At 36.5% G+C, this 19,904-nt stretch overlaps 1 protein-coding gene and 1 long non-coding RNA gene across 3 annotated transcripts in view; one reads left to right on the top strand and one right to left on the bottom strand.

The window, feature by feature from the left end:
- Positions 1-19,904, bottom strand: part of nup210 (nucleoporin 210) — a 302,105-nt gene that overhangs the window by 226,200 nt on the left and 56,001 nt on the right. For both annotated transcript variants that reach the window (XM_073853990.1, XM_073853989.1), the window contains exon 2: positions 16,011-16,147. In XM_073853990.1, the coding sequence (XP_073710091.1) occupies positions 16,011-16,147 (137 nt within the window). The remainder of the gene's footprint in view (positions 1-16,010; positions 16,148-19,904) is intronic.
- On the top strand, positions 1,599-3,636 carry LOC129422051 (uncharacterized). The gene is made up of 3 exons (XR_008637276.2): positions 1,599-2,106; positions 2,562-2,656; positions 3,397-3,636. It is a non-coding gene; the product is annotated as an uncharacterized lncRNA (long non-coding RNA).

A 19,904-nucleotide genomic window follows, 5' to 3' on the forward strand; every position in this document is an offset into this window, starting at 1 on the left:
CCAAAATACTGCCATACAACAGACGTAGAGTTTTTTTAGCTACCAGATCACTGTCAACCTCCTCTGCATCTATCTTCACTCTGGTATTTCCACGCTGCGCACACACAAGTGACGACGCACACTACACACGTGCATGCCACACATGCACTGCCTTTTTTGTTTGTTTTTTCTTTCTTTTTTTAAACAGCAAGGAAAATCATTAAACTGTTATCAGAAAGTTTGTGTTAACAAGTCCACACATGTATTTATTTAATATAATTGCAACATTTTGCTGTCATATAATTGCACAGGTTGACATTGCGATTGCGATGCGATTAATTGTGCAGCACTAATCAAAAGTGTCTAAAGGTGGTAGATCTTTTTCCTACTTAGCCCCTAAGCTCTGGAATGATTTACCAAATAATGTTTGAGAATCAGACACAGTCGATCAATTTAAATCTAAACTTGAGACATTCTTCTTTAACAAAGCATTCACATAAAATGTCCAGTAAATGTACTTATCCCGCAATAGTTAGTTTGTCCAGAACAAAGCATTCACATAACTCATCTGGGTAATATACTTATGCCGCAATCGTTAGCCTGTCTGGAACTGAGCTGATTTAAACCACAATACTGTATGACACTTGCATTACATGTGAACGGCCCCTACGCTAATAGGATTCTGTTTCTCTCTCCCCGTCTCGTCCTCGACCACGACCAGTTCCTGCTGCTATGAAGGTCATCACACCACTGATCTACTGACTGTCCTTCAACGTGATGCCCAGTTGATGCCTGACCAACGACCACCGGCTTACCCGTTCACATACCCCGATAGTGTATATGTATGTATGTATTTATGTATTAGGTAGGGCCCTATAAAATCCGTTTTATTTTTTCCCAAATTCCGTTTTATTTTTTCCCAAATTCCGTTTTCTCCGTTTTAATTTTTGCAAATTACGTTTTCTCCGTTTTAATTTTTGGCAATTATATTTTTTACCCTTTACTTTTATTTTAGTCATAAAAAGAGTGTGCCTTTAATGTTAATGATTAAAATGTAAATGATTTGTGGAAAAACTGGATAACAGGATTACTTAATGACTATAAAAGACGCATTTACACACACACATACACACGCGCACATACACACACACACACACACACACACACACACACACACACACACACACACACACACACACACACACACCTCAATTGAATGCATTGTTTAGTGTTGTTGCAGGAGGCTACAACAAGGTGTCAAAGCAGTGGTGCCTTCAGAAGTGCCTTAAACACATCAATCCAGCGGAACGCGATCCATATTTTATACACAATCGCTTGAAATGCATATAACTTTACAAACATACACAGGATAGTGATCTGACTTAGGACAGCATGAGCACGCAGCTCTTTGCACGTGCGAGCGAAAGAGAGACAGAGAGCGGCGCCATGATGCAGATGATTTTATTTTAAATGCAAGGGATAGTTAGTTTGCCTCAGCTCGCTTGAAATGCATAAAACTGGACAAATACATGAGGATTTGTGTTCGCACTTCGGACACATGCGTGAGCGCGTGCACGTGAGAGAGGTACAGTGAGACAGACGTGGATGAGAGAGTGCATGTGGGTCAAAGACGAGACGTCACCATTTTGGTGTCCGCATCAAATATAATTTACAAAAGTGATTTTACATACAAAAAAAACATATAAAATGCAAGTAAAATGTCTACTTTTATGTTTCAAATAACTTTTGTGAAAATACAATGACCAAATATGAGTTTAATAATGCTCCAAAGTGTAAAATCGTCATTCAGCGTAATGGTCCGGACTATGATTTTACTAATACATTTTTAAATAAACGTATAAAATACCATGTTAAAAAAAATATTTGCTTCCTTGGCATGTTCACATAAGTGTTGGCTGTTTTATATTAATAGGACTATGTGTTATTTTTTTCGTTAAATATTGAAACAACTAGGGGACTTTTGTCCCGAATATGCAGTTTGTCAGAGGTCATTCAGTGTAACGGGATCAGGAAACCATTTTGAAATTAAATAAACAAACAATAGTCATCAAGCAGTCTGTGACATCATCAAAAGACCCCCTGAAGACCATGTGGTGATTCAGCAAGGTAAGTTTATTGCCCTTAATTATTTGATAATTTCACCTTTTCATAGTGTGGTATCTTGAGTTACAAAAACGACTGTCATTCAGTGAAATGCAAAAAAACACTTTTATTGTTAGATTTTTTGAAAAATAAGTAGATGTTGTGAATAACGATGATAAACCTTTCTGGTCAAGTTCACTGTTTGATATAGGTATCTAGTTGTTAACTACTAATATTAGCTTAAGTAAAAGTTTCGTCATTCAGGGTAATGTTTTGTCATTCGGTGTAATGCAAATTGTATGTTACACCACAGTGTCATCCATTACACTGAATGATAGTGTCACTGTTTAGATAACATTTTTAGCATTTTATTTCTATTTCAGATAAATGAGGGATGTTTAGCACAAAAAAATATATCAAACTTTATCAATATTATTGTTTTAATGTATTTTTGTCGTTTTGGTACTGATTTCTTTTAGATGCCCACAAACAAAGAGAAAGTTTCTAGGCACTGGCAGAAAGTTAATGCAGACCCAGTAGCTAGGGCAATGCATTTAGCAAGGAGACGAGAAAGGTATTGAGGAGTGCAATGTAAAAATAATAGGGCTGGGTTTAAAAAGATAGATTTCCCCATTTTAATCAATTCTAATTTTGAAGAAACAAAAGTGATTTGTAAATCCCAATAATCAGTCTTTCAGTCTATGCTGTTTTCAGCTGATGTTAATCAATATCAAATTGATTTGAAATTGAATCAAACCGTGAAATTTGTGTCCAAGCCTAGCCCTACAGAGTAATAGTTGACTGCTGTTTTTAGATAGAGATTCCACCCTACCTATACCACAAGTTAAAGGGATAGTTCACCCAAAAATGAAAATCTGGTCACCATTCACTCACTCCCACGCTGGTAAAAACCCGCATGATTTTTTTTGTTCTGATAAACACAAAGGAGGATATTTTGAGTAATGTTTGTAACCAAACCGTCCGTGGACCCCATTTACTTCCATAGTATTATTGTTAGTATCATAGTATGGGGTCCACAAAAGGTTTGGTTGCAAACATTTCTCAAAATATCTTCCTTCCATTTATGCGAGTTTGAAACAACACGAGAGTGAGTAAATGATGACAGAATTTTCATTTTTGGGTGAACTATCCCTTTAAGAGAGGCCACTGAGGGGATTCTCCGCCCATAATACAAATCCTGATAACATGTCATTTATGTTGCCAAACAGAAAGTATTTTTTAATTAATAACACGTTTTATATAGATCTGTGTCAATAATTTTATGTCAATAATTACATGGAATCTGTATTTCAGCAACCAGAGAAGAAAGCAAGCTGCCTTGGCTGCAAATCCTGATCACCTGTCAATCAGGAATTTATCAGATGCTGCAGCTGAGAAGAGGCGAAAGCAATGGCGGAAAAATCAAAGAAAACACAGGGCAGAAGCTAAACGTATAAGGGCAGTTCTGGATCTTATTATACAGTATTACCACCTGTTCAGTTAATTTTTACGAATATGATATGCATTATGGAATAAAAATGATTATTAATTTCAGCATCTACTTCTGTGATTTGTTAAGGAATAAAATGATACAGAATAATATTCAAAACATTGCAATAATGGAAACAATGACACTATTTTTGTCAAAAATGTCATTCAGTGTAACAAACCATGGTCATTCGGTGTAACACATATATTTATGTAGAAATGAAACAATATACTTATTCTGAGCTGTACTTATTAAAATATGTATAATAATGTGTGATCCTTCAAAACTTTTATTTTATTTGAATTGATTTTCACTTCCTTACAAAAACTTCTTGCTGACAAATGGGTAAAACCTAATGGTTTAAAGGATATTGGCGAAGTAAAATGCTTTAAAATGACAAATAGTTAGTATTTGGTGTCTGCACTGTGATCTATAAATAGAGTCTTGTAATGTGTCATCAAATAATAGTTTTTCTAAAAATGTCTGATAATATTTTTTTGCATAAAAATATTGTTACACTGAATGACATTTTAGTTGGTGTCTTCTGTACAATTCCAGTAAAAATGTATGGTAGTAATTATTTTTTGCTCAGAAAAACATATAGTTAAACAGGACATATTCTAATGTATGTGAAAAAGACTAAATTTAAAGCTCTTTTACACTTTTATTTTTTTTTATGCTTTAAACCCCCTTTTCGTCTTTGACCCATGTATCTTTGCGCTCACCGTGAACAGTGTTGACAAAACTTCCAAAATAACAGTTCTCCGGTCACATAAAAGTCATGTGAGACCTGCTCGGAACTAAGTGCTTAGCGTCGAATTTCTTAATTTTTTCGCTGACGAAAGCAGAGTCGTGGAGAGCCGCTTCGCCATGGTTTCAGTGTTTTGGAGGGGGTCTGAAACGACGGGAGGGGGCGTGTCGCCCAGATTTACTACCCCCGGTCTGCATTTCCCCCAGACATACGTTCGTCTCCCACACAAAAACATAATTTTATTCAAAATATGTAAAATTACGCAAAAGTCCGCGTTAATACTAGATTCCGTGTTAATACTAGATTCCGTGTTAATTAGCCAATTCCGCGATTCCGTCCGCGATTCCGTGATCGCGGAAATTATAGGGCCCTAATTAGGGATGCCAAAATTCTCAATACATTAATGAACCGTTCGGTTCGACCCCCACGGTGCAATACGCGCATGTGAATTGCGGTTTATCCGTACAAATCTGTCAGTTTTATATTCCCTGCACTTTTGTTAATGTGCCCGTCCGCGTGATCTGCAAGCTTATGAACGCCACAGCGATGATATCCGTGTGCGCTAGCTGCGTTAACTCTGCTTGCAATGCTGGTGTCAGATTTCATTCGCGTGCACACACGTGAACAGAAGTACGACAACAAAAAGAAGCAGGATGACTGTCTTTTAAATCTGAAGTGTGGATTAATTATTTGCGCGTGTAGATTGCATACAACATCAATGTAAAGATGCAAATTCACGTGGGGCAATGCGAATGACGCAAATTGGGCTTGTTATTGATGCAAACGCGCGTTATTTGCCTCAAACACGTCTTCCACACAAGTTGAAAAAGTTCAACTCAAGAAGAGGTTGCGCCTGATGCTAAAATAATTCCCACCAGTAATCATGATTGAGGAACGCATTTTTGGTTTCTACACAGACAGCATGATGTTGGATTTAACAGTAGTGCAGTAAGGTATAGCCTTCATTTACAATGTAAAGTTAAATTTACTAAGTACAGGTATATAAAATGGCCAATTTATGTAATGTTATGAATTCACATGTTCCCCAGTTTGAATAGGATATCATTTTTATATGTCTTTATTTAATTATATCTTATATTATTGTATCAGTACACTAGAAATATGTAAGATGATTTTTCCATTTACATAAAATAAAGAGAACTGCAATTAAATTTCTTCTTAACATCTCACTGTTCCTGTTACCCAAGCATAGAAAATTAAAAAACACTTTTTTAATAGGCCAAGGCATCAGAACCGAAACCGAACCGAAAACCGTGGACAAGAACCGAAAATTGTATTGAACCGTGAACCAAGTGTATTGTTGCATCACTAGTATGTATGTATGTATGTATGTATGTATGTACATATATTAGGGCTGTCCTCGACTAAGGATTTACACATTCGAATCAGAATTGTCGAATCTTTTCATAGTCGACCGATAGTCGAATCATCTATGTGTGTGTGCATGGGTTGGGAGGGGGTCAGACCAGGTACAAATTGATAACTTTTATTTTCTTTCACAAGCAGCACACATAAACAAGTTTCTGATAAAGTGACCAAAACTGTCTTTCAAGTGATTAACGAAGACAAAACTGACGATGCATTTATATATTTTTAAGGTAAAATGTAAGGCAACATTTGTTTAATTATTCCTCATAACATTTTAAAGCCACGATCTACAGAACATCACACAAAAAAACTTTTTGATAGCTAAACCTAAAAATATAACAAAGGTGACCCTGCCTTGGAAACCTCGGCTAATTCAGTGTTATTTAATTTGGAGATTAAGCGCGTCAAAGCAGTCATGACCAAAAAAAACGACAAGTGACAAATAATTTGTGATTGTTACTGCAAATTATAAAAACTAAGCTTTATATACAATTCATAAAAACACTGAAATTAATGATTTTATAGACACTACGCGTTATTATTTAGCACAGAAATACCTGCTTGATTTCACTTTGATCATCTCCATTCACTTTAGATACAGAAACAACTGATGATATTATTTATTTCAGGAATCTCTTTTCTATCATTTGAAAGTGAACACCGACCATATTATTAAATCACAAGAAAGACAGTCGTGTCAGGCATAAATATAGGTTCGGTGCAGATATTTTACGTTTCATTACCGAATTTAAAGAAACGGCTTACCTGTTTTGTAGTTTAACTTTTGACAAGATAACCACTATGTTTTTAATACATTTTAAAAATGTATACCCTTCGAAAACATCCGTTTTTAATGTTTAGTTTGATGAACTTCTAAATATGAGACGAAGAACACCTAGCACGTTCGGCTAAATTGCATGCGCAACCATGGCCAGCACGCAATAGTGCAAAATCTATACAACGAAAAGCAATCCAAAATGTACAGACTTAAATTAGATCAGAATTTACGTTTATAAAAAATACATTTTTTTAATAAAATAAGGTCAGAAGTAACAAAGTGCAGAACAAATGTGCAAAATGCCCCAAGTGCACGAAAACAAAACACAAGCCAAATAGATACATCAGATAACCCAGAGTGATTTATAAATAAAATAAAATAAAGAAATTATTAAAAGAATATAAGTATAGCCAGAATTGCCAGCTTTTTCTTTTAAATGTAGAAACAAAGAGGCAATGGTTTATTAACATATGAACCTCTTATGGACGTGTAGCCCGGTCACAGGGGTTGCTGGATTTATTAACGCATTTTAAAAATATTTATTGAAAGCTAATACTTCACATATTATTTGCAGAATTATAATAATATGCTGTATATTAATATATTGGGAGAAAGCTGTTATATGTGAAATCAGATTTGTGCACAGTGCACCCATATACGGCCAAAATTAAAGGATCCTCATTTCATAACACATCTGCGACGATTCGACTGTGAGATTGGTAGTCGAATCAGGCTTCTCCTATCGATGCATCGAATCTTTGACTATTCGGGGTCACCCCTAATATATATATACAGTTGAAAGAAAAAGTATGTGAACCCTTTGGGCTTACTTGGATTTCTTCATAAATTGGTCATAAAATGTGTTCTGCTTAGGGCTGGGATAAACGATTATTTTTTAAATGATTAATCTAGCGATTATTTTTTCGATGCATCGATTAATCGAACGATTCATTTTATCAGTCCGATTCTCGATTATCTCCCCATTAATTAACTAATAGCAATTTATACATGTTGATTTACATATCTGAATGTAAACATTTCAAAATATGTTCATTGCTCTTAAAATTTCAAAATAAAAAAAGACTATACAAGTGCAAAATAATGCATTCTTAGTCAGAGGTAGCATTCAATAAAGCGTTTGCAGCTCATACTGTGCAGTTTAGTAAATGAATAAAAATCTCAAGTTCAAATTACTTTATTTTGCATGCATTTATGAGCAAAACGTCTTCAATGTGCCTTTTAATGGTCAGTGTAACTTTTAAAACTTTATTTGTTTAATCCACGTTGTTTTCGTGCTGTTCTAGTCCATTTAATGACAGAGATAAACACAATTATAGACTTAAGAGGCACATACATTTTTAAATCTCTTTCTCTTAAGTTTGTTAAGATAGATGAGGACTTATTTACTGCTGGACAGAGAGTGAATGAAAGCGCAGTCTTCTGGCAACAGTGACATATTTCATTGCTTTCTGTTAAATTGCTCAAAGTCATGACTGTTTAAAACACACTTCACATTCATGATTTTATGGTAAAATGACACTTTTTCGCGCCAATCCACAAGCATTTAAACCATAAACAAAGCACTTTCACTTCAATTGAGCATGAGCAGCGCAGCAGAACTGATGCAGAAACGATTGCAGCACAGTTGTTACAAAGCCGCGAACTCGCGCTGCTCATGTGGCAGGGTGCATGCTTGTTAACATTGGCGCTGAAAAAAAACACGCGCTGCACGTACAGATCGTACTGAAACCGGCGTGGACTGAAGCCACTCGCGTTGCTACTGTTCTACGGCGCCGCCTTTTTGGGTCTGACGAATCGACGCGCATATTTTGCGTTGACGTATTTTTTGCGTCTACGTCGTCAATGCATTGTCCCAGCCCTAGTTCTGATCTTCATCTAAGTCACAACAATAGAGAAACACAGTCTGCTTAAACTAATACGCACAAGCATTATACGTTTTAATGTTTTTATTGAACACAACACGTAAACATTCATAGTGCAGGGTGGAAAAAGTATGTGAACCTTTGGGTCTATTAATTTATTAATGTACATCTGCAATGATGTCTCCCACACAACATTTATCTACTTGTACAATAACAACATCCATATTAGTGCTAATGTTTTGCTTTTCGTCTACAGCGCATTTTGAGTTTCTGCACGAGAGAGCCCCCTGACTTTTGGATGTAGCGGCCTTTCACCGTAATTCATTGAAAAGAGAGAAAGAGCGAGAGAGAGTTCCGTTGAGCAGCAGCAAAAAGATGAGCTCCTGATTTTTTGACTTTTAATGTTGTTTTAAAATAAGACAAGCATTCAGTTTTATCAGATTTAAGACAGAAAGACTTTCTACAACTAAATACCTGCAAAAAGAGATTAAATTAATCAGGAAAAAACAGCAGAAGACAACTGACAGAAAAGAGCCTAAAAGTTCATTCAGCTGCCACAGAGAGAAAAGAAGAAAAACCTGAGTGACCACAGACATACTGCACAAGGTCTACAATCAACTACCTTTATTTTTGGAGAAAGATTTTGACCAGAAATTGCTATTTTTGGATTAATTAAGCTACAATATAAGGGCTTACTTCATTGAATATCTGCCTTTTCATAGAACAACAACAAACTGTCAGTAACTGTCAGAAGATTTGAACAATGACAGATTCAATCCCCATCACATACCCATCTAAAGCTAGCAATGAGATCTTAAAGAAAAAATATAAAGAAAAGCTCCTCAAGGACAGACCCGAGACACTGTACTGTGACTTATACAAAAATGGAGAGGTCAGTAATGCCATATTTTACACAGAAGAGCCGGAAGCTTGGCATTCAGCAGTAAGACAGCATTACATTACTGTCATCAGAAAGGGCATCAGTAACGGGTGGAAACTGCAGATCAAAGAAAATGATCATTCAGATTCGGTCATCATAACACTTAATCTGTACAAAAATGGGACTGTGATGATTCAGGGCGATCTGAAACAGTTTGGAAAAGATTTTCTCCAAATTAAAGAAAAGGCCCAGCTGAACAAAACAAACCACAATACAATGAAACAAACAGAAGACACGACCACCTGTCAAAACACCAATGAGCAGTCAACAGATGACAGTGAGATCTCCCTTTTAAACAGCACCATCAACGATATGAAAGAAAAATTCAGAGAGATGGAGATGGAACTAATACAACTGAGAGAGGAGCTACATAAAGTAACAAAACAGACTGATCAAACAGAGAAAGAAGAAGATTACAGGAAAGAAATAGCAATGTTAAAAGAAGAACTTAAGGAACTGAAAATACAGAGAGAGGAGGACAACAAACAACTATCTGTAATAAGAGAAGAGATGAGAGAACTGATAGGGGACAGACAGTCCTACAGAAAACAATTGTCAGGTCAAAAAGAGCAGCAGCTGACACAAAAAGAAGAAGAAGAAGAACAACATAGTCAAGATCTGACTCCTTCATCAGCTCCAATAACTATCAACCACAGCAGCCCTCCTCCATCTGACTCCAACAGTCAAACACAGCCTGAAATCATACTTTTGATGGACTCCAATGGGAAGTTTATTAATGAAAAGAAACTGTTCCCAAAAAGAAATGTTAAAAAAATATGGTGCCCAAACACACAGAAGGCTTTGGAGCTCTTATGTGAAGAACAGCTGGGTTCCCCCAGTCATATTATCATCCATACCGGCACCAACGACCTGAGAGCCCTGCAAGAGAGAGTAGCTACAGCTCTCATACACGTCACAGAGAAGGCATCCTCCAACTTCCCTTCAGGGGGAATGCTTATATGGTACAGAGCACAGCTCTCAGACTCCATCAAGTCTATAAAAGTTGAAAAATTTTACATTTGGTTAAAAATTCAAAAAGATATCGTGTCCACGGACCGTGACATATTCTTGTGTGCTACATATTTACCCCCAGCTGATTCTCCTTATTTTAATCAAGACACATTTACCATCCTACAAGATGAGATCTGCCATTTCCAGACCAAAGGCAATGTAATATTGTGTGGCGATCTAAATGCCAGGACTGGAAATGAACCAGACTTTGTCAATACAGGGAGACAAATATATTACAAGCACCATGCACCCTCTGCCCTCACGCCATCCCAGAAATAATTATGATAAACTCACCAACAGAAGTGGGAAAAGTCTCCTAGAGCTCTGTCAATCACTGGGCTTGTATATAGTGAACGGTCGCATTAGAGGAGACTCTTTCGGCTGTTACACCTTTAATTCTTTTCTGGGTAACAGCACTGTAGATTACTTCATTACAGACATTGATCCAGTGCTTCTCAGAGCATTTACAGTCAGTCCTCAAACACCTCTGTCAGATCACTGTAAAATTACACTTTACCTAAAACAAACTCAAAACCATACAATATACAAACAACCCTCTCAATTAGAAAGATTGCAACAATCTTACAAATGGAGAAAAAACACCAAAGAAAATTATCAAAGTGCAATGGAAAATCAAGGTATCAACCTATTATTGGACAAATTTATAATGAACTCTTATCCACAAAATAAAGAAGGAATAAATCTGGCTGTAAATGACATCACTTATATATTCCACAAATTGGCATCGATCTGCGAATTAAAAAAAATATCAAAAAGGAAACCAAGAAACAACACAGAAAAATGGTTTGACAATACGTGTAAAAGTCTCAGAACAACAGTACGAAAGCTTTCAAATCAAAAACACAGGGATCCTGACAATCAAGAACTCCGCCATCAATATAATCAAGTTCTTAAAGAATACAAACAAACTCTCAGAGCAAAAAAGGAAAAACATACAGAAGAAATATTCAATGAAATGGAGGAGTCAATAAATACAAGTAACTTCTGGAATCACTGGAACGCTCTCTATAGATCAAAACAAGAAGAATTGGCCATTCAAAATGGAAACATATGGAAGACACACTTTGAAAATCTGTACAAAACAACCGAGATAAATCCTGCTCGAAATAAAATCAAAACTAAATTAGAAATCCTTAAAGAAAAAATTAAAGATAACCAGAATCCTCTGGATTTCCCATTCACAATGAAAGAGCTAATTGATAGATTACATGCATTAAAATCAAACAAAGCATGTGGCATTGATGGAATATTGAATGAAATGATTAAATACACCAATACCAAATTTAAGACTGCAATAATCTTATTATTTAACACCGTACTGAGTGTAGGATATTTTCCGGATGCCTGGAATCAAGGCCTCATTACGCCCATCTTTAAACAAGGAGACAAATTTGACCCGAACAATTACAGAGGCATATGTGTCAACAGCAACCTGGGGAAAGTATTCTGTTCCATTATTAATCAAAGACTGCAAAACTTTCTTAAAACCCACAACGTCTTGGAGAAAAGTCAAATTGGATTTCTGCCCAAACACAGAACTTCGGACCACATCTATACCCTCCACACTCTCGTTGATAAACATGTACACCAAAACAAAGCCAAAGTTTTCGCTTGCTTTGTTGATTTTGAGAAGGCTTTTGATTCGATATGGCATGAGGGACTCTTCTTAAAATTACTGGAAAATGGGATTGGAGGGAGAACGTTTGATTTAATCAGTAACATGTACAAAAATAACTCATGTGCGGTGAAAATAGGCAACAATCGCACAGAATTTTTCTCACAACAACGAGGAGTCAGACAAGGTTGCCCATTAAGCCCCAGTCTATTTAACATTTATATCAATGAATTAGCCAAAACCCTAAATAATTCCACTGCTCCTGGCCCAACCCTGAATGAATCAGAAATTAAATGTCTCCTCTTTGCAGATGATTTAGTCATTCTGTCCAAAACAAAAGAGGGACTGCAACAGCTCCTTGACCTCTTAGAAACATTCAGTCAAACATGGGCTCTTAAAATTAATATGGCAAAGACCAAAATAATGATTTTTCAAAACCGATCCAGATGCAGGGAATATAAATACACCTTCAGAGCAGGAGACCAAGTTATCCAACACACCCATGAATACACCTATCTGGGACTAAAAATAAGTTCAACTGGGAACTTTAATTCGGCAATAAAAGAACTAAAAGCAAAATCATTGAGAGTCTTCTATATGATTAAAAATACAATCCAATATGACATTCCAACTCAAACATGGTTAAAAATCATAAAGGCAATAATTGAACCAATTGCATTATATGGCAGTGAAATATGGGGACCACTAAGAACTCAAGATTTTTCTAAATGGGAAAAAGAGGAAACCGAAACGTTGCATACCCAAATTTGTAAGAGCATCCTAAAAGTAAATAGAGCAACACCAAACAATTCATGTAGAGCTGAATTAGGGCAATACCCCTTATTGATCACCATCCAAAAAAGAGCTCTGAAATTTTACAAGCACTTACAATCCAGTGACCCAAACTCATATCAGGCTCAAGCCCTGCAGTGTGAAGAGCAGAACCTGCACAGATCTGGAGGCCTTTCACAACTCATGATAGATCTACATCCAGACCAACAAAGCCCTTTTTGGCCCAAACAAATTATAAAAGTACAAAAGCAAAAATACATAGCCTATTGGAAAGATGTCACACAATCACAAAGAAAGATGGAACTTTATTTACAACTGAGAGAGGATTACAGGCCAGCAGAATACCTGAACTGTGTGAAAGATCATAAAATGAGAAAGACACTAACTAAATACAGATTGAGTGATCATTATCTGGCCATAGAGAGAGGACGTCACAAACAAAGATGGCAGCCTCGAGAGCAGAGACTGTGTTTATTGTGTGCACAGAAAGCTGTGGAAACAGAAGAACACTTTTTTCTACAATGTGATCAGTATCAAAACATTCGATCTGCCTACTTTACAACATTTGAACAAATAATGCCAAATTTTATGGCACTATCAAACCCAGAAAAATTAAAATGTATATTGGGAGAAAAATCCAGCTTGATCACAACAGCAGCAAAATATGTAACAGCCTGCCATAAACAGAGAGAGTCAGCCAGTGTACCTAACTAAAGTCAGATTTAACATCTTAACATGTCTGAATAGATGTACAAAGTTTTTTACTTATGTTTTGCATTTATGTATTATTATAATTTTTTTTTCTTTTTTATTCATTTATTTAAATGTGTGTATATATATACATTTATTTTGTTTTTGTCTATATATTATAACCAATATTTTTTTTTTTTTTTTATGTTTATGTAATGGCCAATGCTTTGGCAATGCTGTACAAGTCATGCCAATAAAGCTTATTTGAATTTGAATTTGAATTTGAGAGAGAGAGAGAGAGAGAGAGAGAGAGAGAGAGAGAGAGAGAGAGAGAGAGAGAGAGAGAGAGAGAGAGAGAGAGAGAGAGAGAGAGAGAGAGAGAGAGAGAGAGAGAGAGAGAGAGAGAGAGAGAGAGAGAGAGAGAGAATGCAAAATGCATAAACAAGATGCAACGCGACTACAAAAGCCACACTGCACAAATGGCATTTTACCTTCTGAGAACCTTGGGTGTTTTGTCCTGCACTGCCATTTGCTTTATGCCATTTTAATGAGGGCTGTGACGGGGGCAGTTTTTTACCACTGCGGTGGTAATGCACAAATTCACCGCGGTGGTTATATATTGTGTGTGGGGAGGTAGGTTGGTGGGTGCGTGCATGCGCACATTGATGCATATGGGTCTCATAAATAATGCATACAAATATAAAAATGTAAAAGAAGCACCCAGGGGATCGGCGCATATCTGCGTGTTTATTGTAGCACTTCCACTCATGAAATAACAAGTGAGAAACCTTTTGGGGTTATAATGTTTCCAGCCGCGCTGAAAACGTGTTCTGATGATGTACTGGTAGCGCAGATTGATACTTTTTCGCAACTTTGAGTGACCAAGAGAGAACGTCCGTTTCTCAATCCGAAGGTCGCATATGCAGGCTGTATGTCATCAAGCCTGGTTTATTATTTTCAGACATTTGCAAGTCATAAGCATATTACAACAATGTATGATTAACAAAGAATAATAGTCAACTTTATAATTGTAAATATTCTGAAATAAGACAGTCTTGATGACATATGCAGCTTGCAAATGCGACCTCCGGAGGCTACAGTCTTCGGATTGAGAAACGGCCAATATCTTCCCTCATTGTTCCTCCCCCAATTCAGCGGGTCGTCAACGATATCAGTTGCCTTCCCTTGCAAATAGCGCATTAACTCCGCGTCTGCTGGCTGTTTGCGTTAACACAAACCTTAAAAAATATAAAAGTCATAGCACACTATTCCCGAATAGTCCGCACGTTTGAGACTTTAAATGAAGTTTCTAAGTTAAACGGTTCGAGCTAAATTAATTGCGGAAATTTGGTTTGGAATAATAATATTAATAATAATAATAATAATAATAAAAAGCCCAGTAACAACAGTACAAACTTGTTAAGCTCATTATTATCTATGTCCATATAGCATTTGCCTAACAAGCAACAATTTAAAAAACCTATCATTAATCTTTAACTAAATAAATAAATAATCAGATATTTGTTTAAAATTTCAAATAACTGTATGCTCTATTATTTAAAAATCAGTTTTGCCCATTAGTTCAAAACAAGCAACATGGTTGTAAACAATGAGGTAAATAGAAACATTTAATTCAAATGTTTTAGCTGTTATTTATTTACTTTATTTTTATTGTAAATTTCAATTCGTGTCATAGTAATTTTCAGTTTAAATTTTGCTTTTAAAATGTTAAATTTTCATATTTTTCTCTATTTACTTATTTATTTTATATTTACCTAGATTGACTTTAAAGCTTGCTTCAACTTGAAGTAATTGAAAGATCATGTGTTACTGGAGTCTGTAATTATTAACGAATATTTTATTATTAGAGTGCAGCATTTTATCAAGCTTTTCTGGTCTTGTGCAATTAAATAGAACAAAATAAAACGAAAAAGGTCAATTTTTACAGTTGGGTTAAAAGAAGTTTGATATTAGCAGCGTTTTTAAGATTTTTAAACTATCGGTATCTGCTTTAACCATTAAAAAAACATATCGGTCAACCCCCTAGTTTTTTTATATGAATTTGTTCTGAATGTTGTCTCTGGTATACTGTTAAATCACCTAAAAGCAGTGCTTCCCAATTCTGGTCCTCGAGCACTCCCTCACAGAAAGTTTTAGATGTCTCCTTATTTAACTTATTAGCTTGTTAGGGAGACGTGCTTACTATTTTGGAAGGAGGCTGATAAGTTGAATCAGGTTTTTTAATAAGGAGACATATAAAACTTTCTGGGAGGGGTGCTTGAGGACCAGTACTGGGAAGCACTGACCTAAAGTGATTAAATAATGTTTTCACATGTAGTAGTTTAAAAGAAGAATCCTGTAATTGCCAATTTAGGTTGTTTTTAGTTTTTCAGACAGATTTTCAGAAATCAGATACTACTTTGGAAGTCACATGTACAGACAAACCAAATGACTTAACCAAAATTAATATTAGCAATAACATCATCAGGACACTGGCAGCAATGACAAAGCTTTACCAACATCAAATCACCACCTATAGTTTATAAGACTGATAAAAGTGGAAACTCACAGATGTCCTCAGCAAGTATAATACTCGTAAGTCTGGATGGTTGAGTCGATCGGGCCTGCAGAATGGCTCTCTGGGAACACTGACGCTCATTCACATCCACTGCCTCTATACTGGCCACCTCTGGTCTGTTTGATGACCTGTAAAGAGTGAATGCAACAGTAACTGAGTTAACGGACTCTTAATGCATTGCTTTGTGAAGAAGTGTTTCATCTAAACTTGACTTAATTCAAGCGGTCATACTTGTGTGTAGGGATGTCACTGTACCAAAATCTAGTAGTCTGTACCAATAACACAAAAAGTACACGTTACTCGGTACCCAAGTCGGTACTAGGGTTGTGCCGATAGACTAAAGTATCGTGTATTGACAATCTTCAGACATATCGCCAATGGCAGGCTTTTATGCCGATAGTCATGACGATAGTTGGCGAATGGTTATTATTATTATCATCATCATAGTTTCACATTAACATGCACATTGCATGCTTTTCCTCACATGAGGGTTTTTGGGCTTCACTTTATGCGGAGAGCTTGTAGAGAGAGGATTCCTTCTAACACGCACCAGCATGGTTCTTGGGCTCCTAGCACCTAAAACCAGCGAGTGTCTTGTTCTAGCTCCCTGGCATGCAAGACATTTTAGAGCGCCTGGGCATTAATGACGTGCTCAGATAAATGGCATCAGTTTTAAGAAGGTTACGGTCATGACGGTGTTGCTCTTGTTCTCTGTTGTCCACCAATCAAGTGACTTTTCATGAGTAAAAAATGAACAAATAAATACATGAGTAAACTACTGCCCCTGGGAAAGTTACCCAATTTTGCTCCTGTCTGTCACTCATGTTTTTGTGAAAATCTCTTACTGCTCTTGACTAAATCACTTTTCTAAGTGTTGGTCAGGGCTCTACACTAACCTTTTTCCCAAGGAGTACATTTGCTTCTAAATAAAAATATTTAGGAACACAATAAAAAAAAAGTTGATTGGGGGGCCAAGATGGTGGCACGAGAGGTAGACGCTTTTGCTGATGCTCCTGCCTCACTCAACATAAAACTCATTATTTGCTCAGTTGAGTACTTAATTTAAACAATTTTGGCAATGCAACCTGAGGTATTATGTCATTAGAAACTTTTTGGCCTGATTCTTTTGGCCTGACTTATTGTTCGTTTCCATAACTTTCAAGACAAGCAGCGGGTTGTGGATGCCAGCAGACGTGCGGCCCAAAAGGGGGACCTGATGTACAACAGCTGTAAAATTTCGTTCTATCAGGATTTTTCGGCTGATGTTCAACGCAGGCAACGGGAGTTTTATACGGCGCGGCAAAAGCTACAGCAGATGGGAGCACAGTATGTCATGCTTTACCCGGCCAAGCTCCGCGTTCCCATCGGTAAAACTACTAAAATTTGTGAATCCCCTGACGAAGTTCTGGCCTTTATTAACTCGACAAAGTGAACGTCTTATCTTGAACTGTACCTGGTTACTTTAGATGGGCTTATATAACTTTACGGATCGTATATACGTTACATTAGTAATACGTTTGCTTATAATGTTGATTTATAGCCGTAGCAAATTTAACTGCTTGTGCTACCGTTTATTATGTTGTGCTATCTGTCGATTTTCTGTGCTTTTCACTGCATCTATTATGTAAAGCTGCTTTGATACAATTACCAAATTGTGAAAAGCGCTATATAAATAAAATTGAATTGAATTGAATTGTTCACGGTTGTTTTTGTTTTTTTGTTTTTTTTTATAATGTTCATTATAAGGTTCACTGTTAAAGTTTGGGCAGGCTCTTTTTTATCCGAGTACTTAATTTGTTATTTTATGAAGGGAGGAGCATTTCCATATGTCTGTATTTATACATTAAAAATTGCCTTATGCATCAATGCTGGGTAGTAAACTAAGAATATGCACTGGGAATGTTAGGGGTTTGCATGGAACACTAAAATTAAGGAGGGTTATGTCTATTCTTATTAAGGTAAGGGTAGATATTGCCTTACTACAGGAAACACATCTAGATGATGAGGCACATTTAAAGTTAAAACACAGCTGGATTGGCCAAATCTTTTTTTCATCATTTATAACTAGTAGTAGAGAGGTTGCTATACTTATTAATAAGAATATCCCTTTTAGGGTGTTTTCACACCTAGTTCGTTTGAGCCCTCCAAACGCTCTCAGATTAGTTCAGGGTGTATATGTGAACAAACCAAGTGATCTCAGACTCCCCTAAAAGGACCCAGAAGTGAACCGAACTCAGACCACGTCAGGAGGTGGTCTGAGTGCGGTTCGCTTTTGGGTTCTTTTGTGGTTCGATTTCTTTTTGATATGTGAAATCAATGAGGTCCCGGTCCGCTTTGCGTGTCGTTTGGACATTGTATCAAAATCAACTGCTGCACAGAAAGCTGGGGTCGGAGTTCTTATGAAGTTGTGATGTGAACAAGAAAAGGTCTGAGATCACTTCAGTTCTGAAGAGGACCAAAAAAAGAACTGGGTGCTCTTTTGAGTCCACTATATTGTGAACACCAAAAGGACTGAGGTCACATTCAGCTAGTTCCTTTTCTGGTTCACTTTAAGTGAACTGGGTTTGCTTCTTTTAAAATGAACTATATGTGAAAACACCCTTAATGTTGTAAGGAGCGACAAAGACTGTTTAGGTAGATATGTTTATATTAATGGGATTCTCTATGGGGAAGAGGTATCGCTGCTAAATGTGTACTTTCCTCCAAACTTCTCCCCAGATTTTCTCATGTCAACCCTTGCTAAATTTTCTGTATATCCCTCTGAAACACTCATAATCAGAGGGGATTTTAACTGCCTGATGAACCCTTTGTTGGACAAATGGCCTGTTAGAAATCCCTATCATACTAAGCAGTCAAAAGCATTAGTAGCTATCTGTGAGGAACTGGACTATTTGGATGTTTGGCGCACTCTTAACCCCACACAAAGGGACTTTACCTTCTATTCAGCCCCACACAAATGTCATACAAGAATTTACTATTTCCTTATTAATAAGCTGCTTTTGCAATCGGTTGCCTGCTGTCAGTTGGGTAACATTTTGGTATCAGATCATGCTGCTGTATTATCTAGATTTATTAATTCAGGGAGTCCCACAACGAACAAGGAGGTGGTGCTTTAACACTAGCTTACTCAAGGACTCAGCTTTTCTCCGTGCAGAACTCAAAATGTTTTTCTCAATTAATTCTACTGATTCAGTCAGCCCATCTTTAGTATGGAAAACTTGCAAAGCATATATTAGAGGGCTGATTATTTCATACTCATCTAGTAAGCGACGCAGACAACTGGCAAAGCAGAAACTTCTTAAAACTGAACTTGATAATGCTAAAAAAGAATTTAATGCAACTTTGGATTCTAAAATACTTGAAAGAATATCTAATATTAGGACTTCTTTGGATTTGTTGTTAACACAAAAAGCTAATACAATTTTTTTATTTTCAAAGCAGAGATTATATGAGCATGGCAACAAGCCCAGTAAATATCTTGCTCAGTTGACCAAGGTTAGGGCAAAGCAACAATTAATTACATCGGTGTTAGACACATCTGGCAAATGACATTTTGATAATCCTTCAATTAATGATGTGTTTAGGGAATTTTATTCAAATTTATATAAATCTGAAAAATGTGTTGATGTTGCAGAGAAAATGTATTCCTTTTTTAATAATTTCCCCCTGAAAACTCTCCCACAAGCTTATAAGGACTTTCTTGATACCCCAGTTAGTAAAGAAGAGGCTATGCAAGCACTTCAGAGTCTCCAGGCCGGTAAAGCACCGGGCCCGGATGGCATAAGTTCTGAATTATATAAGGAATTCCATTATGTCCTGTTGGATCCCCTTCTTGAGATGTTAAACCACTTTTTTGAAAAAGGATTGCTACCCGATTCACTAAGA

This window comes from Misgurnus anguillicaudatus, chromosome 16 (assembly GCF_027580225.2).
Source record: "Misgurnus anguillicaudatus chromosome 16, ASM2758022v2, whole genome shotgun sequence".
NCBI classification, from domain to species: Eukaryota; Metazoa; Chordata; class Actinopteri; order Cypriniformes; family Cobitidae; genus Misgurnus; species Misgurnus anguillicaudatus.